Below are 22,224 nucleotides of genomic sequence, written 5' to 3' on the forward strand. Positions count from 1 at the left end.
CGGGTATTTGAAATACCCGGTTTCGGGTAGTGGAAAAACCTTGTTCCGGGTATAGAACGAGTTCGGATTTTCGGGTATTACTGGGTACAAATCGGGTTCGGGTTTTAGTGCCGAAATGCATACCCTATCAGTACCCTACGGGTAGGGTCGGGTACGGGTTCGGGTATTAAAAACCCGTGTATAAAATAAACCGGTTCAGGGTTCGGGTTTTTTGTGCACCTCAACTAACAACTAGAAGTGCACAAACCGGAAATTTTCAGAAACCGAAACTGGGTATGAACAGGTTCCGGATATGGTTAACAAAAGTCAAAACCGGGTCGGGTAACAACCGGTTTCGGGTATAGTCTGGAATTTGATCGGGGTTTTTTCAGGTTTCAAGTAGGGTAGATCGGGTATTTCCGTGATCCTCTGTCGTTCAACACACAACTATTAAGCCTATATGATATTCATAGCCCAAGGGAGAAAGGATCAAATGATAGATCACTTGATTCGTACAATCTATTATTTATATAGTTATACGGGTCGCATAAATACAATGGTGTGTTATGCAGAAGTCATTCAACATGTACATACGACTCATATAATCATATAATGACATAGTATCTTCTCGAATCAAAAGAATGAGTGTATTTATGTAGATAATATAAATACAACGTGTATAGTTTCAAATCCTGATGTAAGAGGTATTTTAAAAACAACATTTATTTTTCAATCCTTAATATAAATCGATAAATGCTGAGTAATCAACTCACACTCTAAAGTTTTGATTGTATAAAGATTTAATGTGAGACTGAATTTTTTATAATAAATTTTATAATGTTTAAAGCATAAGAGTTTTTTTAAATGATTTTTACCCGGCATACCCGGTGCACTAGCTCCCGCGTTTGCACATGGTTCTGGGAGGGGTCGGATCACTTTGTTATCTGATGTACGCAGTCTTACCCGACACTTTTTTGTGTAAGAGGTTGTTTCACGGCTTGAACCAATGACCTTTAGAGTACAAAGTAGCAACCTTACCAGCTGCTTCAAGGCCCAACATCTTTAAATAATTTTTTATTTTTATTATTACCAGAAGTTAGGTATTAGGTTTCTAATGAGGAAGGTTAACGTACAAATGAAATTAACGTGCTAAACATAAAAATCAAGTAGAGTAATTATATATATAAGTCAGAGTAATTATGTAATTACTCTATGAGTAATTACATAATTACTCTACTTGATTCTCACGTATCATAGAATAATTACATAATTACTCTACTTGTATATATAATTACTCTACTTGATTATCACGTTTAGTATGTTAATTCCATCTGGATTTGATCCAACCCCGGTTTCTAATAACATTATGTATTACAAGTATTTGCATATTTAACTAAACCAAAATCCAAATTCAAATATAGTTATAACTAATAAAACTAGTGTTTGAAATAAGAAACCTAACAAACTATAACTTAAAATTTCAAATTCTAACTACTTTCACCAAACACAACATGGACCTACCAACCAAATGTGGTATAGTACAAAACTTTTAAACCATTACTTAATGGTTCAATTTAGTCATGGGTCAAAAATCTAATTCATGATTAATTTTTTCGGTTTTTATTTTTATATAACTGATCAGTTTCGGTTAAAAACAATTCCAGATATTGTAAAAGATGGTTAGTCAATGATTTATCGAATATTTCCCACATCTAATTATGACTAGCCGAAACGCTAAAAATATTAAACATTTTTTTTAATAAATAACACAATTACACATATTAGTAAATCTTAAAAATGAAATCAAACACTTAGAATAATAACTTAGATGTCAAATGCCTTAGATTCATCCATTAATGAACCTTTTCTAAGCAGCACAGCCTCCACAAACAATATCCCTGCAATCAACATATTGTATTCATCAAATGAAACATTAGACGGTGTCGTTTAACATTGCATTTAAAAACTGTTTATGAGATAAGTAGTTTAGATGGTACATACACGAATGAGCATCCATAGCTTCTGCGCCTTTTCATAGTCATCACCGCCTCCTCTTTCATACGTCGCGGTTGTAGCACCGCCTTGATGGCGGCATCAAAAACCGCTTTAACATTCTAAAAAGTAGTTCATCAATACAAAAAGGTAAAAACTTCTTATTTAACGAAAAAAAAATTGGTTTATAGTGTTTAAAATATATAAACATATATAGTACCTGCTGAGTTTTGGAGCTGCATTCGATATAAGCAGCTGCAGCGATTTGTTTCCTTAAATCCTCCCCCTAAACATAAATAATATCATTAGAGTTCAGTTTGACTTTTATGAGTCAAATCCTTAAAAGTCAAAGAGGTCAACTTGAATTTGAATAAAAAAAATTGATGAATTAGAACCTCTGAATATGTGATAGCATTAGAATCCATATGATTACGAAGATCTGGAAACAAATGGCAAGAAAACATTACGCTTACTTTTCAAGAAACCGAAATTGCTAAAACATGAATAAGAAAATTTAATATATTTTTTTTGTTACCTAATTTTGTCCCCACGAGCACAACGGGAACATTGGGCGCAAATCTCCGAAGCTCAGGCATCCACTATAATAAGAGTAAAATTACATAAAGTTCAATGTCCTCATGTAAATTAATAAGATTAATAATATAAGCATCAATTTGAAAATGATATCTTATTCTTTTTCAAGATTCAAGATTCTTATGATGCAAAATTTGAAATCAGGAAGACCAACTTTACATTTGAATATTATTTCAAATTCATTTTAAAATTTATTATTAAACTATTAGCACTGTTTTCTTTAACTGGACGTCTTACTGGTTCACTGGTCGGATCGTTTTCAAAAGCCAGAAAACCATAAACAATTTGAAACAAAATATGAAAAAAAGTTATCTTTTGGTGTGTATTTGCAATGTTAATAAAACATGAAGTCACTCGTAATAAATGAATCACTAAATGAGATTTTCGAGTGAAAAAAGTATATAAAGTTTAATTTTCATATATTAAAAGAGGGTACCTTCTTGAGGACATTCTCATAGCTTGCTCTACTGATTAAAGAAAAAGCCAACACAAAAATGTCTGCACCTCTGTAACTTAATGGTCTTAGTCTGCTATAATCTTCTTGACCTTAAAAATCAAAACTTAGTTGTCATAAAGAAAGTTAAAAACACAAATAAAGACTGGAAATTTTGGATCTTTAATACATACCAGCAGTATCCCAAAGTCCCAAATTTACAATACTTCCATCCACAGCAACATTGGCAGAGAAATTGTCAAATACAGTTGGAATATAGTCCTGCAATAAACCCAAAAAATGAGTTAAAGAGCCAAAAAGATTCAAACTTGAATGCAAGAAACCAAAGTTAGACCAAACAACTTGTGATGTGATCATCAAGAAAATGCAAGTCCAATATGCACAAATAATCAAGAACAATAAAGGGTGTATAAGTCTAATATGCAAGTCAAAAAGCCCAAAAATACAATCTTTAATTCAAAAAACCCAAATTTAGAACAAAACAACAAGCAATCATCAAGGAAATGGAGTTTACAACATTTTATAAGATACCCATAAATAATCAAGAGCAATAAAGGGTGTATAAGTCTAATATGCAAGTGAAAGAGCCCAAACACTACTACTCTTGGATTTTAATTAAAAAATCAAAGAAAAAAAAAACTTTAATGCAAGAAATCCAAAATTAGAACTAACCAACATGCAGATTAACAAAATGGAGTTCTATACATTTTATAAAACACCCATAAATAATTAAGAACAATAAAGGGTGTATAGCCCAAAGATACAACCTTTAATGCAAGAAACCACAAAATTAGAACAAACCAACATGTAATCATCAAGAAAATGGAATTTATTTTCATTTCTAGATATACCCACAAATTATCAAGAACAATAAAAGGTGTATAAGTCTAATATGCTAGTTAAAGATCCCAAAGATACAAACTTTAATACAAGAAACCCCAAAATTAGAACAAAGCAACATGTAATCATCAAGAAAATGGTGTTTATTTACATTTCTTGATATACCCACAAATTATCAAGAACATTTAAGGGTAAAAATTCCATCTTTTTTAGTATTGAGATAAACATAAGATGTACGTATATGTCTTTAGAGAGAAGTTAAAAATAGAGTGACTGACAGTGGGAAACTTGTTACTGGTGTAGCAAATGAGCATACAAGTTTTACCAACAGCTCCATCTCCAACACAGACACATTTTATGAACTTTGAAGCACTCATCTTGACTGATTGAGCTTTTACTTGGTTACAAGAGTGAGTGAGTGAGTGAGTGAGTGAGTGAGTGAGAGTGTTTATTTATCAGAATTTGAAATGAAATGGTGATTTGAAGAAAAAGGTTAAAACTTTGAGCAGAAAAGACAATGTTGAATGAGTATATTTAATATAGAGACAAATTGACAGAGTGTATATATATGTAGATAGATATGTCCAGACACACAGAGGCCGGCCTTACTCCAAGTCTTGAATTTGAAGACAAAATCTATACTTTATAAATACATAATATTTTATTAGAGATGTATATGCTATTTTTTATAATATAAATAAATTTATATATCAATGACAGAGAGCCCATCCATGGTTTTAGTCTCAAGTGACAGTCGGCGGTATGGTTTTCTAGAGTAAGTCTAAGTCAAGCCAAATGAAGCTCTTCAAATTAGAGAGTGTGATTGCCTTAACAAACAAGAAAATTGTCGTTCTAAGAAATGTATTCATAATTATACAAACCTTTTACAAGTTTTCATATAGATATTTTTATAAATACAACTTAATTCATCTAAAAAACAAATAAATAAATTGAATAGTGAAACTTAATATAATTTTAAGTCTTTCTTTATATACTATAACCCAAAAGCCACTTAAGGATTCACACGTGTGCTATCGTATCCCTGTCTATAACTGTCTTTACTAGCCTCTCATCAAAGATGGTCTTAATAGATAAGTAGACGCTTTAAACGTCTTATTCTCATATCCTCTCTCTAAGTTTATCACATTCTTCGTCATGGCAATGTAGTAATCACCGAGCAGCTTCTACTTATTATTCTTAATTTCCACTCCGATAAATGTGTGATTTCCGTTTTTTATAAATTTTTTTCAAACTTTCATTGGATAGCATTCTATGAATTTATGCTTTTAGATAATAAATAAATGTATAGAATTAACTTGAAATATATTTATATATTAATAATTAAATCAAATGGAAAAGTCATCAAAGTTGAGCCACTTTATTGACTATTTGGGTCATCCCTCATTTGAAATCAATAAAAGATCCTTTCATTTGAAATGTGTACAGCAGGTTTCTTCTCAAACGGTTACATGACTGTTTGATGATTGATGTGAGTTGCAAACAAATTGAAATATTGCATTATTTAATTAAAATGATTTAATATTTATTTTTGTTAAATCGAAAAACATAAAAGGGTGTTGTTACTTTTTAAGGTGTAGGTTTTGAGAATTAAAGAAACAAAAATTGTTTGTTTAGAGGTATATGGCTTAAGATTGACTGATTTGAGTACAACTGTAAAAAAAAGTGAAGTTTTTTAAAACTCAAGAAAGATGATGAGTTTTGACCTTTGACATATTTAGCATCTCTAGCTAAAACTTACATTAAATTAGAATAAAAGACTATCTTTACATAATTTGTTTACTTCAATACAACTTTTAAATACACTAATGGTATTAACCGAATTTTTTTGTTTTACGGTACCGGTACTAAATTTTTTTAAATAGTCTATCAAGATTGGGAAATTCGGGATCGGTATCGATACTGTACCGATACCGAGCTCATCCATAGTTAATCCCTAGTTAAGTTTCTACGTGTTAAAGACAACATATCATACAAGACTAATTTTTAAACTCAAAACCATTATTAAAACTAAGGAATAAAGTGAATAATTTTAAAAAAAATTAGGAAACTAGATACGAAGATATTGAATAATTTTTTTAAAAAAACTTATGACCAATTTTTATAATCTTTTTTTGTTAAAACAACTTATTTATTATTAAACTACTTTTGGAAACTAGATTAAAATGAACAAACCAAAACAAATATTCCACTAGTCTAGTATTATTTTGAAGGCGCTAAAGAGCTACTTACGAGTGGATTAGGCTAGTTAGCAATGGTCTTTGGATATTGGATCACCACCCTATATACAGAATCTACACAATTCTTAGTTTTTTTGTTCGAATAAAAAATCAATGTAATAATTAACTAATCTACGGAGTAACAATCTTCTGTCTAGGTAGTGATCACCTTTGCTACTCCATAGCTTTCATGCTTAAGACATTAATACAATTCAAAAGACCAAAGAAAGAAGAGAACCCAGGCTATGTATGAACCATGAAAGAAACAACACAACCATAACAAGAACCAAAAAGATATTAATATTATTTTAACTCCCATTTATTTAAACTATCTTTTACCTCATACTCCATAATAACCAAACACACCAAAAGCTTAAACATGTCATAAAAAACAAAGAAACCTACAAAGCTGCCAATATCTCATCTGCACCAGACACAGTGAACTCACCACCTTCCTCAATGTTAGCAGCCACCACCTTCAAGTTATCCACCAACAACGCAAACCGCCTCGTCCTAACCCCGAGCCCTTTCTCAGCCAGGTCAAGCTCCAGCCCCAGTGCACGGGTGTAGGCTGCAGACCCATCGGCTAAAAACTTCACATTTTTGGTCTCCGGGTACGACTTCTTCCACGCCTTCATCACAAACGGGTCGTTCACTGTGTAAAGGACACCGAGTTTTGTTATAAAGATTATTGCTTTAAGTTCTTGATTGAGTTTAGTTTACGAGACTTACCGCTAACCAACAGAAGCTCCTCCACTCCCTTTGATTTAAGTTCTTCAGCTTTCTCAATGAAGCTTGGAACATGCTTCATGCTGTGACAAATATAATAATATTATAAACAAGAATAAGCATTTGCAGTTTAGCTGATTATCAAAACTCGATAACGGATCATTGAATGATCATATGAAATGTATAAAAAAAATACACAAATATACACGATTATCTAAATTTGGAGATTAAATAATCACTACGGGTGCAAATGTGCCAAGATCGGATCGAAATGAGATGAGCTATTTCAAGCTGAGCCCGAGCCTCAAACAAAGCTTGTTTAGTTATCAACCCTGAGTTTGAGCCTTGTATGGGAAGCTTGTTTAGGTTCATCGAGACTTAAAGAGCCTTGTGTATCTTATAAACTTTCACTCTTTTATAAGTGAAAGATTTTCCACAAAATATATAAATTAACTAAAAATAACACAACGAACCGAACCAGGGCTTAAAAACAAGCCAAGTTCAAACTTTAGAAAAAAGAACTCGAAATGATTCGAGCTAGGCACATTTACGTCCTGAAGAAACACTATGTGAACCCTGGACAGATTATAGATAATCTGGGGGTTAAGTAATGTTTCCCACGGATGAGATCTAGCTGAGAAGGTTGTTCTTCAGGAGACCTGCAAAACAGACACCGTAAGCTCGTCACTGAGAAGGGGGGGGGGGGGTTCCTCCTTGTGACCACCCTCCGGCGTGAGAATCAGACTAGATTGCTCTGAATATAAGAGTATATTAAGAGATTGCTAGATAAGATTGAGATATCAGATCATGTCCTTACCATTCCAAGGTGTTGGAGTATTTATAGCCGAGGGTAGGTTTCCAAGCAGGTACAGCCGGCTGAATAGTATTCCTGTTCTACCAACAGTGGACTATGCACAGGCCATGCTGGTTGGTGGATAGGTTACGGCCAACAGTAATAAGGTCGGCTGTATACTGTTCCTTTACTGCCGGCTACGCACTGTTCCACCAACTGTAGGCTGCGCACGTCCCCTCGTAAGGGTTGGTGAGTAGGCAGCGGCTAATAGTGACAAACAGTACTAGAGGGTGCTCCTCCTCGTATTGTTGTCGGTGAGCTGTCACCCTGTGATTAGTTCATGGGCTGCTCTGGTCAAACTGTCTATTCCGCCCATACCTTAGTAGGTATAGTACGAAAGACCTTCCAGAAGCATACGGACTGGCTCATTTAGGCGGGAGTGTTCCCGCCTTGCTCATTCCTTCATGTGACAACTGAACGAATGCCTTGTGCGTGTAGCCTTGCTGTTAGTGCGGGTAGCCTTCCCTGATGGCTTGTATCCGCAGCTGCGGGAACAGGCGGGGTACTTCACCATTGGGAGGCTTTCCCTGCGGGTACAGCTGGCGTACTGCGCGTAAGGTTCTTTGAGCATGGTGGGTCCTGCTGGAGCAGTTGGTCATCGCGCAGACGTCCCTGTTCAAGGTGAGTCTTGCGGGTCCAACTGGGCTCTGCTGGGACCTACCTCTTCAAGTCCCCCCAGTCCAATGTTCTTCTCATGAATTATTAATAAGTGAGGTGAACTTTTGGACTTAGCAAGGGGTTTTGAAAAGGGTTTAGTTTTTCGGTTTTCCGTGGTGATTCATCCTGCGGTTTTCCTGATGTCACGCAGAAATTCCCGACTTTTCTGCTTGATCTTTGGGCGTGAAGCGGGTAGGTTTGTAACCTCCTCGCGCGTCAGGAGTGTTGAGTCCCAATTGTGTGGATTCTCCATGAGGTTTTGGTGGTTCTCGACATAGTGATCATTTATGCTAAAACCACCAATTCCATCTTGGAGTTTCAAACAATATAGTTCTCGACGTTCCCGTCGTGCGGGAATTTTATTCACGTTTCCGCAAGCATGGCCCAGAAGATCCTTCTTGGTTTGAATTCCCTGCAGAGTGCTAAGTACGTGAAGGGTTTTGCCTTGACACTGTACCCGCACTCGCCTTACGGTTACTTTACTTCCAAGGTATTCCTGGCGTCAATTCCCTGCGGGTGCTAAGTATGTGAAGGGTTTTGCCTTGACACTGTACCCGCACCCGTCTGATGGTTACTTGGTTGCCAAGTTATTCTTGGCTTCAATTCCCTGCGAGTGCTAGGTATGTGAAGGGTTTTGCCTTAACACTGTACCCGCACCCGTCTTACGGTTACTTGGTTGCCAAGGTAAGGGGTATTTTCCCGCTCACTTTTGAATCTTTTTGAAGTTTGAATTTTTGAAATTCGAAGAGTTGGTGGAAAGATAGGAACAGTCCAAACATCTGAAACGTCGTGCGACGGTTTCTTCTGACTGTGTCAGGACGTGCAGGAAGTTATGGTGACGTGACAGTACATGGTCATTCCAGACGCTTTTTCAGGCGCGTGGGCGCGATTTTTCGGGCGCGTGGCCGCGAAATTAATGGTATGCGTCCTGTCAACAGCTGTTGACAGCTTGCTTTTTGCCACGTGTCATAGTTTCATTGCACCTTCGTTTTCTCTCTCTTCCGCATTAATTTCATCGCATTAATTGCGATTAGTATATAAAGGGGGAGAGGGTTATTTGTAATCCACACTTTCACTCTTTTCTTCATCTTCTTTGCGATTTCCGGCGAATACTTATCCTTTTCAGGCAAGCATTCTCCCGAAATCGTTTTCTTCTTTTACACGATGTCTCGTGATATCGATTCTACAGCTGACGACAGGAGTACTGCTGGCGAGTGCCAGTGTGCTCTGCCTGGCGACCTGTACCGGTATGTTGTCAGGAAGTTCATGCTCGAGTCTCTCGAGCCTGAGTTTCCTGAACCCCATCAGACCGTGTACGAAGCCCCCCGAGGCAAGATCGGGGTTTATGCAGCATTCTTTGTCTATGGGAATCTTAGGTTTGACAAAGTTTGTTTACCGTGTCCTTGAGAGGCACGGTGTTCATCTGACCGAGCTGCACCCCATGGCGATCGCCAAGATTCGCCACTTCGAGTGGGTGTGCCGGATTTTGGGCGTTGAGCCCTACGTTGACCGCCTGATGACCTTCTACACTTGGAGGTGCATCCAGGGGTGGTACACCCTGACAACCCGAATCAAGGGTTTAAAGATCTGCGCGACCGAGCGCAGTCTTCGCTCGTGGAAGCGGGAATTTTTCTTCATATCCGCTCGCGCCATCCCCATTGCTATGAAATTCAAGAATGGGCAGGCACTTCCCAGCCTTCACGCTTCCAGCTACCAGGAGGCGGAATGGTTTGCCCAGATATCTCGGGTCCAATCTCCGGTTTACCGGTTTGCGGAGTCCGGGATGGTGATGCTGGGGATGAGCCGGGTGTGGAAGGAGGCTGATGCGCGCAAGATTCCGATCGTCGTCGAATACGGTTCGAACTCTGTTCCTTACGGTATGCCTTTTTCCCTTTTGTTGATTTTGAATTTCTTCTAACTTTTTTCTTGTTTATTTCAGAGGGGAACGACCTGCAGTCGCTCCTTAATCCGCGGGAGGCTGACGGTCCCGCCCGGATGGGTACTCGCGCTCTATACGAGAACGAGTTGCCCATCCTAGAACAAACGGCGGATCGGTTCGTGGAGGTCTATCCGCTAGGCCATGAGATCCTCAGTGCCCGTCGGCCAGGTAAGGCGCTCTTCGCCCCTCGACCTCTCAATGCTGAAACCTCTGCAGGAATTCCTCTAATCGTATGTTCTGATGAGGAATCCGCAGATGGTCCTCCGTTGGTGCGGAAGAAGAAGGCTGCCGGCGGGAAGGGGAAGGAGAAGGCCTCCACTGCCGATCCAGCGCCTCGGTCTGATTCGGAGACCGAGAGCGAAGAGGTGGCGGGGAATCCCGGTGGTGATAAGACCACTGCTCCGGAGGTTGCGATTGTCACCTCCGGAGAGCCAAAAAAGACGACGGTGACCGGCGTGAAGAGGCCGGCTCCATCGGGTCCGTCCCCGCCTCTCCGTACCTTTAGGCTCAAGAAAACCCGTAAGTACAATTTTCCTTTAGCTTTTATCTTCATAGCTTAATCCTTAGTCTTTTAACACTTTTCTTCTTTACGCAGGCGTGGATGTTGGCGCATTCCAGGGTGAAGGGCCGAGTAGTACCTCTCCGCCAATGACGGTAGGCTTGGTCAGCCTACCTGAGGCGTCGACCCAAGCGCCTGCGCCTACTTCCGCTGGTTCAGTTGCTCACTCCTTTGAGCCGACTGTTCCAGCCGAGATGACGTCTCCGCCGGCTGTGAGTGCGATTTTTACAGCATCCTTCACAGAGCCGGCGGTTACTGTTGCCGCGGATTCTGCGGCAGCGACCGCGGCGGCGACCGCGGCGGCTGCTACCATGCCCCCGTCATCGGCAACGACGGCCGGTCCATCAGGTACGCGTGGGGCTTCTCGCATCTCTCCGCCACCTTCCCATCTGCCTGACCTCTTGGATGGATTTCCATTGGGTTCAGGTGATGGGTTCGGCGGCTATCGGCCTGTAATTGACCCTACAGGTGCGTAGGGTTCTTTTGGCCCATTTTTCTACATATATTTTATCATCTTTTCCTAACTACTTTTTGTTTTCTGCAGTGTCGGATTCCAATGAAGTGTATGTTCCGCGATGGAACATACGCCGAGGAACAACCCTTCGTACCCCTGTAGAGTGCGTGGAATGGGCTCGTCACGCTGCTCCCAGTGGTGCGTTGGGGGAAGCCATGGCTAGCTACCAGGAGGGTAGGCTAAGCAATGAGCTTCGGGTTCTCCTCGCCCGGATGCAGCCGCGCGTCGAGCTGCTTTGTCGTGAAAACGACAAGTTAAAAGCAGCTCGCGCTAAAGAAGTAGCTCAGGCGCGGGCTATCCGGGAGGAAAACCAAAAACTCTCCGCAGCGGCTGCGGAGAAGGAGAAGGCCTTCAAGGCCCTTGAGGTTGAAGTTCAGGCTCGACTCGAGGCCCGTTCCAAGGCTGCCCAAGCTGTTAATGAACAGCTTCGGCTGGCTAAGGAAACTGCGAGGAACGCAACCGAGAGGGCCACCAAGGCTGAAGCTGTTGCTGAGCCTGTACGCGTGGAGAATGAAGAGCTTAAAGCAAAGTTAGAGGCTCTCCAGCAGGCTCATGATGCCTTGGCAATGGAGGATGCTAAGAAGCTTCAAGAAATCCTGGACCAGAGGGGGGTGCTTGACCATACCGAGCGTAAGCTAAAGGGCGTCGAAGAGGCTGCGGCTAAAGAAGTGTTGCTTGCCAACCTCAACAAGAATGAAGCCGAACGCGCCCGTAACGAAGCTCAAGCTGCCCTCCAAGAGGCTCTGGTTGCCAAGGAATGGCTTCTTCGAGAAGCGTTGTCTCAGGTAAGTCTATCTTCATGTCTTCACGCTTTTCTTTGTAAACAGGGTGTTGACACTTGTATATTTTCTTTTGTAGGTTGTGCATCGGGTCTTTGCTGAGACCTCTTACGATGATGCTATGAGCGCAGCCCTCAACGCTTCTCATGAGGATGGGGAACGGGTCGGCTTCCTGCTTGGTCTAGGGTTTGTTGAGAAAGGCGTCCCGCCTTCCAACTTCCCTTTGTACAATGTTGATACTGAAGCTGTTTACGACCAAGCAGTGAATCAGTACGCCGCCTTCCCGCATCCGGTGGTGGAGAAGGTGAATGAAGTTGCTGCTGCTGATGATGGGCTAGCTATCCTTAAGGCTTTCCTTGAACAGCCACGCTCTACTGACGGCGCTGGTCCAAGTGGAAGTGGCCCTGAAGCCTGATCCTGAAGATCCCTTCCCGCTGCTAGGATAGATTTAGTTTGTATAGATTTACTTTCTTGTAGGCGGGTAGTTACCCGGCCATTCTTGTAACGAATATTTATGAAATGTAAATCTTTGTGCGGCTAAGACCGCTTGTTTCATTGGATACCTTGCTTTATAAACGTTATATGACTTACATACTTTAGTTTAAATTAGCAATTTTCCAAGTGTTTAGAATAAGTTAACATTTGAACGTGGTAGATAGGTGTGAAGTTTTGCTTCATCTTCCGTGATTGTGCGGGTAGGACCGTCACTTGCACGTAGTAGGATGACTAAACTTTACCATCTGACCTGCGTGTAGGTTTTCCTCATCTTTGAGGATAAGTTAACCTTTGAACGTGGTAGATAATAGGTGTGAAGTTTTGCTTCCTCTTTCGTGATTGTGCGGGTATGACCGTCACTTGCACTTAGTAGGATGGCTAAACTTTACCCATATCTGACCTGCGTGTAGGTTTTCCTCATCTTTGAGGATAAGTTAACCTTTGAACGTGGTAGATAATAGGTGTGAAGTTTTGCTTCCTCTTTCGTGATTGTGCGGGTATGACCGTCACTTGCACTTAGTAGGATGGCTAAACTTTACCCATATCTGACCTGCGTGTAGGTTTTCCTCATCTTTGAGGATAAGTTAACCTTTGAACGTGGTAGATAATAGGTGTGAAGTTTTGCTTCCTCTTTCATGATTGTGCGGGTATGACTGTCACTTGCACTTAGTAGGATGGCTAAACTTTACCCATATCTGACCTGCGTGTAGGTTTTTTTTTTTTTTTTAGGATAACCTTTGAACGTGGTAGATAATAGGTTGAAGTTTTGCTTCCTTGTTCGTGATTGTGCGGGTAAGACCGTCACTTGCACTTACAAGGATGGCTAAACTTTACTTACATCTGACCTGCGTGTAGGTTTCCCTTATTTTTAACGTTGTGTTTATGCGGGTTTTGCCGCCTTCCACACGTAACGACTTACTTCTTCCCGTTTATGCGGTGAATACCGGCACCAGTGGGAAGTTCATAAGTATAGAGGTAAACACATTATGAAAGGAGAATCATTTCCATTAGAAGTGGCTCTAGGCCTTTACAAGTTTTGGAATTGATCTACATATAACATTTGCGTAATTGAGCTCCATTCCATGTTCTTGGGATGGGAGTGCCATCGAGCCTTTCGAGCCGGTATGCGCCCTTTCCCAGGACTTCTTTGATAATGTATGGCCCTTCCCAGACCGGGGCCAGCTTTCCCGGGCGCTCTTGGTTTGAAGCCTCGTTGTTACGCAGTATGTAGTCTCCTATATTGAAGTTGCAGAGTTTTACCCGCGTGTTGTAGTACTTTTGCATTTGTCGTTTGTAGTTCTCTTCACGCACTGCGGCTAAGTCTCTGTGTTCCTCGGTTAGCATAAGATCCAACCGTCTTTCCGCATCATTGTCTTCTGGCTGAATCAAGACCCTTGGTGAGGGTAGACCAATTTCGACCGGGACCATGGCTTCAGTGCCATAAGTGAGGCTGAACGAGGTTTCTCCCGTACTGGCCTTCTTCAGCGTCCTGTTTGCCCAAAGGACGTGCGGAAGCTCGTCCACCCAGCCGGATCTGTGTTTCAATAGTCTTTTCTTGATGCCCTCGACGATGCTCTTATTTGCTCTTTCCACCTCACCATTACCTTGCGGGTGTGCCACTGAGGTAAATGTGTGGGTGATTTGAAGTTCTTTTAGCCACTGTTGTAGCTTCTTGTCAGCAAAGTTGGTGCCATTATCGCTCACCAAATTCTGTGGAAGTCCAAAACGACAAATAATAAATTCCCAAATAAATTTTTTGATATGTTTCGCGGTTGTTTTGGCTAAAGGTTTTGCTTCTATCCACTTGGTGAAGTAGTCGATGGCTACCACTAGGAACTGAACATTTCCTGCTGCTGTAGGAAATGGGCCTGTCACATCGATGGCCCACTTCTGAAATGGCCATGAAGAAGTGACTGGAACAAGTTCATTCTTCGGGCGGTGCGTGTTGGGTGCGTAAAGCTGGCAAGACCTGCATTTTCTGATATATGCCAGTGCATCCGTATGCATCCCCGGCCAAAAGTATCCCGCGTTGTTTAGCTTGGCTACAACAGCGCGGGGACCTGCGTGTACTCCACAGATGCCTTCGTGTACTTCCCTTAGGAGGTAGTCAGCATCTTGGTTGTCCACGCATCTTAAGAGTGGGCCAAGAAAGTTACGTCTGTAAAGGATGTCATTGACGAGTTGATAATTCAGTGCCTTACAGCGTAGTTTTCTTGCCTGTGTTTTGGACTCCGGTAGTGTACCTGTCGCAAGGTATTTTATTATTGGTGTCATCCACGTTTCCGTGCCGGTTTGGATGACACAAATTTCCTTGTGCGGGACCGAAGGTGTCTCGAGGAGTTCAATGCGGATATCCTTTCCTAGGTGGGTAAAGGCTAATGAAGCAAGCTTGCTTAACGCATCCGCAGATTTGTTTTCACTTCGCTTGACGTGTATGACTTTGCAGTCATTGAAATCGCGCATAAGGGATTTTGCTTGTGCGAGGTACAGGGCCATTGTGTCGTTCACGGCCGTGTACGTCCCGTTGATTTGATTGGCTACTAACATGGAATCCACGTGGGCTTCCAAGTTTTTCACTCCCATCTTACGCGCAATTCTCAGCCCAGCCAGGAATGCCTCATACTCGGCTTCGTTATTCGTACTTGGAAAATCCAATCGAATAGCGTAGGTGTATTCTTGGCCCGCTGGGTTGGTTAGCTTTAGCCCTGCTCCTGAACCCTCGTTATTGGCTGCCCCATCAGTGTAGAGCCGCCAGACATCATTGATGTCTTGTGCTGGAGAGGGTTGAGCCTCTTCCTGGCACTCTTTTTCCCGCGATGCAGGCACTTCTGCAATAAAGTCGGCCAGAACCTGGCCCTTTATGGCTGGTCTTGGCTTATACTTTATCGCGTATTCTCCCAACTCAATTGCCCATTTGGCTAGGCGTCCCGATAACTCGGGTTTGCCTAGAACGTTTGCAAGTTTGAAGTTGGAGAGTATGGTGATTGGGTGACCCTGGAAATATCGTCTTAACCTGCGTGAGGCGTGTAAAAGTGCTAAGACTAATTTTTCGAGGGTAGAGTACCGGGTTTCTACGTCTGTTAGGATACGGCTGACATAATAGATTGGCATCTGGATGCCTTTTCGCTCTACTAGCAGGACTGCCCCGGTTGCTCTATCAGTTGCGGAAAGGTATAGGATTAACTCCTCTCCCGCTTCTGGTGCTGTGAGTGTTGGGAGTTCGATCAAGCGTGACCGAATCTCCTGAAAAGCTGCTTCCGCTTCTGGTGTCCAGCGGAAGTGCGTTTTTTTCAAACAGTTTCTCAACGTTGACACGAAGGGGAACGACTTATCCGCGTGGTTTGCCAAAAAGCGATTAAGTGCCACTAGTCGTCCGTTCAGTGTCTGAGCCTGTTTGATGGTAGTAGGTGATTCCATTTTGATAATGGCTTCGACCTTTTCAGGGTTCGCTCTGAAGCCATCTTTAGTGACGATGACCCCCAAGAACTTCCCTTCTTCCGCTCCAAAGGCACACTTGCTCGGGTTGAGCTTCATGTTTATCTTCCTGAGCGTGTTGAAAGTTTCTTCGATGTCTTTCAACATCGCTTCTGGGTCAGGGCTTTTGATGACCAAGTCATCCATGTAGACTTCCAAGTTCCTCCCAATTTGGGAATGAAACTCTTTGTCCATCAGGCGTTGGTATGTGGACCCGGCATTCTTAAGTCCGAATGGCATCATTTGATAACAAAATGTGCCATCGGGCGTCCGAAAAGCGGTTTTGTCCTGATCATCAACGGCCATGTGGATTTGATGGTACCCCTTATACGCGTCCAGGAAGCATTTAAGGCGGAATGGTGCCAACGAATCCACCTTAAGATCAATTTCAGGTAACGGATAACAATCTTTGGGGCATGCTTTGTTCAAATCTTTGAAATCTATGCACATGCGCCATTGTTTGTCATTCTTCGGTACCATAACGGGATTTGCAACCCAAGTTTAATATCTACTAACGCGTAAGATGCCTGCGTCAAGAAGTTCCTTGACTTGGGTTCTACACGCGTTAGTTTGTTCTGGCCCCATTACTCTGCGCTTTTGTACGATCGGTGTGACAGCCGGATCGCATTTGAGCTTATGCTCTGCCTTACTCCGGGGTACAACAGTCATGTCAGCTGGTGTCCACGCGAAGATGTCGGCGTTCCTTTGTAATAAGCGCTTAAGTAAGGTGCGTGTGGGATCAACAATTGTTGGGCCAATGGTTACGGCCTGGTCAGGGTACTTGCCATTGAAGGCCCATCTTTCTGGTTCGGTGATGGTTGGTTTAGCCATCTTTGGTTTGGGTTTAGATGAGACAGATGCGATGCATACCTGGGGAATGCCGGTGATCATCGCTACACCCTCAGCTGTTGGCCATCCCATCATGCCGTGGACTGAGGATACCACGGCGTTGAATATTGCCATCCCGTCTCTCTCGAAGAGAATGTCGTACGTGTGGTGTGGCTTCCTCATCACGACAAAGTCCACATCTTCTGTGCGGGAGTGTTTTCCATCTGTAAGAGTGACGGGGAAAGATAGGATTCCCAGTGAGGTGCTTGTGCTGCCATCAAACCCTTCCATCGAGGCGCAGATCGTTTCCAGGCGCTCCTTGTCTTCGTCATCTAGCTTGTCGAAGAACTGCCTGTACATCACCGTTGATGAGGCGCCGTTGTCAGCAAGAGTGCGAGAAGTGATGTAGTGCCCCAGCTGGCTTTTTATGACGATAGGGCCTTCTTTGCTGGGTCCTCCTGGCACTCGCGGGAAGCGCACCTCAGCTTCCTTCCACGCGCATGGTTCTGGCGTTCGCCTTTTTCTTCCTCTGATGTTGCCATGAACCATGTTGATGCTGATGTCAACGGGCTTTCGTCCGTTGCCCCGGTACCGGTTGTCGTTCCGTCCTCCCTTCTTGATTGATGCCACCAGGTGTGCCAATCTTCCATCCTTGACGAATGCTTCAACAATGTCTCTCAAGGATGTACACTCTTCCGTACCATGACCTTTTGTCCCGTGGAAGTCACAGGATTTGCTCTGATCCGCATTAGGTCGGTGCCGGATCGCTGGAGCTTTTGGCCACGGTAGCTTTTCAGTGGCAAATATCTCCGTGACGCTTTTGGTGAGTGGCGTCCACCGGTGCTTTTGGCTTGAAAGGTGTGTGTGACTTCTTCCGCCAACAAGAGGGCGAGAGCTGGATGAGGTGTCAAAGTTTACCCTTGACTGCCAGATACCTAGCTTCCTTTTTTTGTTCTGCCGGGCGATCCGGACATTGTTCTCTCTTGTCCTCTGCGTGTAGAGGTGTGTACTCTGGGGGAGGTCCCTTCCCAGTTGCTTCTCTGTCTCGGCAAAGCGCTTGGCCGCCGTCATGATGGCATCCCATGTTGATGGCATGCCATCCTTACCCGTCAATGTGCGGATAAGTTCTGGGTATTCGGCGCCTTGGATGAAAGCGGCGCGAACCAGATCTTCACTTATGTTGCCGAGACTTAGCTTTTTGGAGTTGAAGCGGGTGATGAAGTCTAGTAAAGATTCATCCTCCTCTCTCACGCAGTTGAGGATCGTCCACTGTTCTTCAGTGTACTTCCTCTGTTGGCTGAAGTGCTGGCTGAACTTGTTCTGAAAGTCCGCCCAGTCATATATGTGGTGGACCGGTAAACGATCGAACCATGCCCTGGCCGCTCCGACCAGAGTCATCTGGAACATTTAGCACCACTTGGGTTCCGTCCAGTTGCTGACGGTAGCCCCCGCAATGAACCTGTTCAAATGGTCGTCTGGGTCGGATAGACCATCATAAGTGCCAATGTTGGACATCTGTTTGGCACTTCTCGGGGCGATTGCTTCCGCAATGTCCCTTGCGAATTTTGACTTTCCTGCATTTGTAGCAGTTGGTCTAAAGGTTTTGGAGAAGTCACGCGGGTTTCTCTCCGCAGTTGGTTTAAAAGCTTCCCCAAAATTCCTTTTTGGTTGGACGTCCGTTTCCTACGCTTCCCTTTCGCCTTATGGCGAGGGTTTGCGTCGGTATCGGACTCCTCCCTCTCGTCGTCTGAGTACTCGCACTCACTGCTCATATTGAGGTGTTGGCGAGTACTGCCGAATTCGTCAGCCTGTTGAACTGAACGCAAGCGTTCATCCAATTCAGCTTGGAATTCTCTTTGACGTGCTTCGGCCCACGCCTTCACTTGATCTAGTGTTTGGCGAGGGGCCCTCGTTCGTTTTTCCAACTGGGCGTCAGTGAACCCAGTGGAATATTTACTGCACTTGCCCCGGCTTGGGTAGTCGGGGTAGTGTTCGTAAGATTTGTGTAACCGCCGGTGTTCCCCCAGTTGCTGGGGTTGTGGTTACCGGGGTTTCTTGGTCGGCTACTGGCCTTTGGACCGGAGTAACGTTAACCATTTCTTCAGAAATTTTGAAAAAACTAAAATAGTTCTAGCTTTTATGCACGGATGGCGCCAATGAAGAAACACTATGTGAACCCTGGACAGATTATAGATAATCTGGGGGTTAAGTAATGTTTCCCACGGATGAGATCTAGCTGAGAAGGTTGTTCTTCAGGAGACCTGCAAAACAGACACCGTAAGCTCGTCACTGAGAAGGGGGGGGGTTCCTCCTTGTGACCACCCTCCGGCGTGAGAATCAGACTAGATTGCTCTGAATATAAGAGTATATTAAGAGATTGCTAGATAAGATTGAGATATCAGATCATGTCCTTACCATTCCAAGGTGTTGGAGTATTTATAGCCGAGGGTAGGTTTCCAAGCAGGTACAGCCGGCTGAATAGTATTCCTGTTCTACCAACAGTGGACTATGCACAGGCCATGCTGGTTGGTGGATAGGTTACGGCCAACAGTAATAAGGTCGGCTGTATACTGTTCCTTTACTGCCGGCTACACACTGTTCCACCAACTGTAGGCTGCGCACGTCCCCTCGTAGGGGTTGGTGAGTAGGCAGCGGCTAATAGTGACAAACAGTACTAGAGGGTGCTCCTCCTCGTATTGTTGTCGGTGAGCTGTCACCCTGTGATTAGTTCATGGGCTGCTCTGGTCAAACTGTCTATTCCGCCCATACCTTAGTAGGTATAGTACGAAAGACCTTCCAGAAGCATACAGACTGGCTCATTTAGGCGGGAGTGTTCCCGCCTTGCTCATTCCTTCATGTGACAACTGAACGAATGCCTTGTGCGTGTAGCCTTGCTGTTAGTGCGGGTAGCCTTCCCTGATGGCTTGTATCCGCAGCTGCGGGAACAGGCGGGGTACTTCACCATTGGGAGGCTTTCCCTGCGGGTACAGCTGGCGTACTGCGCGTAAGGTTCTTTGAGCATGGTGGGTCCTGCTGGAGCAGTTGGTCATCGCGCAGACGTCCCTGTTCAAGGTGAGTCTTGCGGGTCCAACTGGGCTCTGCTGGGACCTACCTCTTCACGTCCCTAATTTGATATCAGTGTATAAGATTCATAGCAAATTAGAATAACACAACAAAATGATCACTCCCATGAAACCTTATAAATAATCATATGAATGTATATAACAAATAACAAGTATATGAATATTCATATGATCAATCATATAAAAAAAACACAGATCTGAATTTAAGGATTAAATAAGCACTAGGGGTGCCAAAAGCAAACAAGCCGAGCCACTCACAAGCTACTCGAGATCAAATCGATAAAAAGCTCTAAATGAGCCGAGCCCGAACTCAAACAAAGCCCAAGCTTAGATGGCTTGAAACATCAGTAAAATAACTAAACGAGCCGAACCCGAGCATCAGTAAAAGAGCTTGAAACAAGCCAAGCTCGGGCTCGTTTACACCTCTAATTTGATATCAATGTATATGATTCATAACAAATTTGAATAACAAGATATCATAATCACACAAAAACACACACACATTGAATCAACAATCAAAACCCGTAAAACATTTCACACCCATAATTAACCACAACCTACAATGTACCAATACACAAAAACTAACCACGTACGACCCACATCAATTGCAATAATATATTACCTTCAAGTCGGAGTAAAGGCACCGGGAACACCAAAGATCACAACTTTCTTGCCGGCGGCAAGAGAGTGAACGGTGACTTGCTGCATCTGATCATTGTCGTCAGCAATATAATACGGTGAGTGGTTGTGGTGAGTGTATTTAACTATTTATAGTGTAAGGTGGACCGGACTTGACGGAGTTTGTTAATAAGATTGACAAGAGTTTTGGGTCCGGTTGTGTGTAATAATAATGATTATTATTATTCGGTTTAGTAAGTTACTAAAAATATATTTTAGTAACTGAAGAAAGTAAGAATCCTTCTGCCCACGTTACGGAAGTTAATTACTATCTTTTTCTTTTAATAGAAAGAATATTATTATTTATTATTAGTGTACGTGTATCAATAATCAATATCAATATCAAAATGATCCGATTTTAAATATGAGTATATACATATAAAAAAAGATATATTGATTTTAAACTAACAAAATAGCTAGTGACAGTTTTAACTTTTTACACGACTAACAGAAAACGTTTTCGGGTGAAGTTGGAAAAGTCAACATTTTCGTCGAAATCTTTAGGAATATCGTTTTAGTAAAAATCCCAATTATTGAGGTCACCGGAAGGAAATACATTTTCTGCCATAATGCTCTTTTTTCACGTGAAAGCCAAGGTGGTGGTGCTTAGATATTGGTGGTCAACGGTGGTGTTCCAAGTGGCGGTCAACAATGGTGTTCAGGCTGAGTTTTACGGACGAGAATAATTTCCGGAGACTAACGTTTCTTTAGTCGTGGATTGTTGGAATCATACATGTTAAAAAGTGAGACTGTTACCAGATATTTCGTTAGTTGAGACTTTAAGAAGTCTGGAGCTAGATTGCTTTAATCTAATTGAAATGTTTAAAAGAAAACTGCAACAATCAATTTTAGATTCAAATATGAGATTGATATGTCAATAAAACTCGACTTTTAAAGTTTTGAATGAAATAACCCGCACTTTTTGTTACATTCAGTGTATTGGTCCGTTGGCTTGCCTATCAAGTAACATGTTATGTACAAAACATTTACACAATTTGTATGTTTAATCTCTTTACGAGTGGCAAAGTGGGAATTTTAATAATATGGATGGACATATATATATTATTGTATGTAGGTGTGTAACGAGCATGACTTGATGATTAATTAATAACCCGTTACAAATCATAAAAAATCGCGTTATTAAAAGTTTCCGTTTATTATCTTTTATTTTTGATTCATATATTTACTTACCATCCATTCAGAAATTTAAGACCACAATTCACAATACTTAAACGTAGTTTATTATTGGGTTAGGCTAAATGTACTCCCCCTGGTTGCTTGTCATACCCCCCATCCCTTAGAAAAACCAACTTTCATATTAACCCTTTAAATCATATAATTACCAAATTAGCACAAAAGTAAGGATTTAATATTATTTTTTTTACAAGGTGCGTTTTCTTTTTATGATTTTGAGTTTAGGGTTTTGGGTTTCGTTTTAGGGTTTAGGGTTTAGGGTTTCGGTTTTAGGGTTTAGGGTTTAGGGTTCGGTTTAGAGTTTAGGGTTTAGGGTTCAGTTTCGGGTTTAGGGTTTAGGGTTCGG

The 22,224-nt window shown here is 42.3% G+C and overlaps 1 protein-coding gene and 1 pseudogene across 2 annotated transcripts; both read right to left on the reverse strand.

The window, feature by feature from the left end:
• Positions 1–1,800: 1,800 nt before the first annotated feature.
• On the reverse strand, positions 1,801–4,290 carry LOC143569367 (rac-like GTP-binding protein ARAC7). Its single transcript, XM_077055302.1, has 8 exons — positions 4,138–4,290; positions 3,193–3,280; positions 3,002–3,111; positions 2,507–2,570; positions 2,367–2,410; positions 2,192–2,257; positions 1,981–2,093; positions 1,801–1,877 (listed from the first exon to the last, which is right to left on the reverse strand). The coding sequence occupies exons 1-8, from the start codon at positions 4,234–4,236 to the stop codon at positions 1,847–1,849; spliced, it is 615 nt and encodes a 204-aa protein (XP_076911417.1). The 5' UTR covers positions 4,237–4,290; the 3' UTR covers positions 1,801–1,846.
• A 1,998-nt stretch (positions 4,291–6,288) lies between these two features.
• On the reverse strand, positions 6,289–21,882 carry LOC143566654 (peroxiredoxin-2C-like; annotated as a pseudogene). Its single transcript, XR_013141269.1, has 4 exons — positions 21,876–21,882; positions 20,629–20,770; positions 6,829–6,908; positions 6,289–6,751 (listed from the first exon to the last, which is right to left on the reverse strand). The product of XR_013141269.1 is annotated as a peroxiredoxin-2C-like (transcript).
• Between the last annotated feature and the right edge of the window lie 342 nt (positions 21,883–22,224).

Source organism: Bidens hawaiensis, unplaced genomic scaffold, assembly GCF_021521415.1.
Source record: "Bidens hawaiensis isolate Kalapana, Puna unplaced genomic scaffold, B.hawaiensis_p1.1 tig00001236_1, whole genome shotgun sequence".
NCBI lineage: Eukaryota > Viridiplantae > Streptophyta > Magnoliopsida > Asterales > Asteraceae > Bidens > Bidens hawaiensis.

Bases quoted from the DNA above. Each gene is read 5' to 3' on its own strand.
- LOC143569367 (XM_077055302.1), bottom strand. From the start codon at position 4,236: ATGAGTGCTTCAAAGTTCATAAAATGTGTCTGTGTTGGAGATGGAGCT. The intron at 2,094-2,191 runs GTACTATATATG...ACTACTTTTTAG, and splicing joins GCAGCTCCAAAACTCAGCAG to AATGTTAAAGCGGTTTTTGA. The intron at 1,878-1,980 runs GTATGTACCATC...TGTTGATTGCAG, and splicing joins AGCTATGGATGCTCATTCGT to GGATATTGTTTGTGGAGGCT.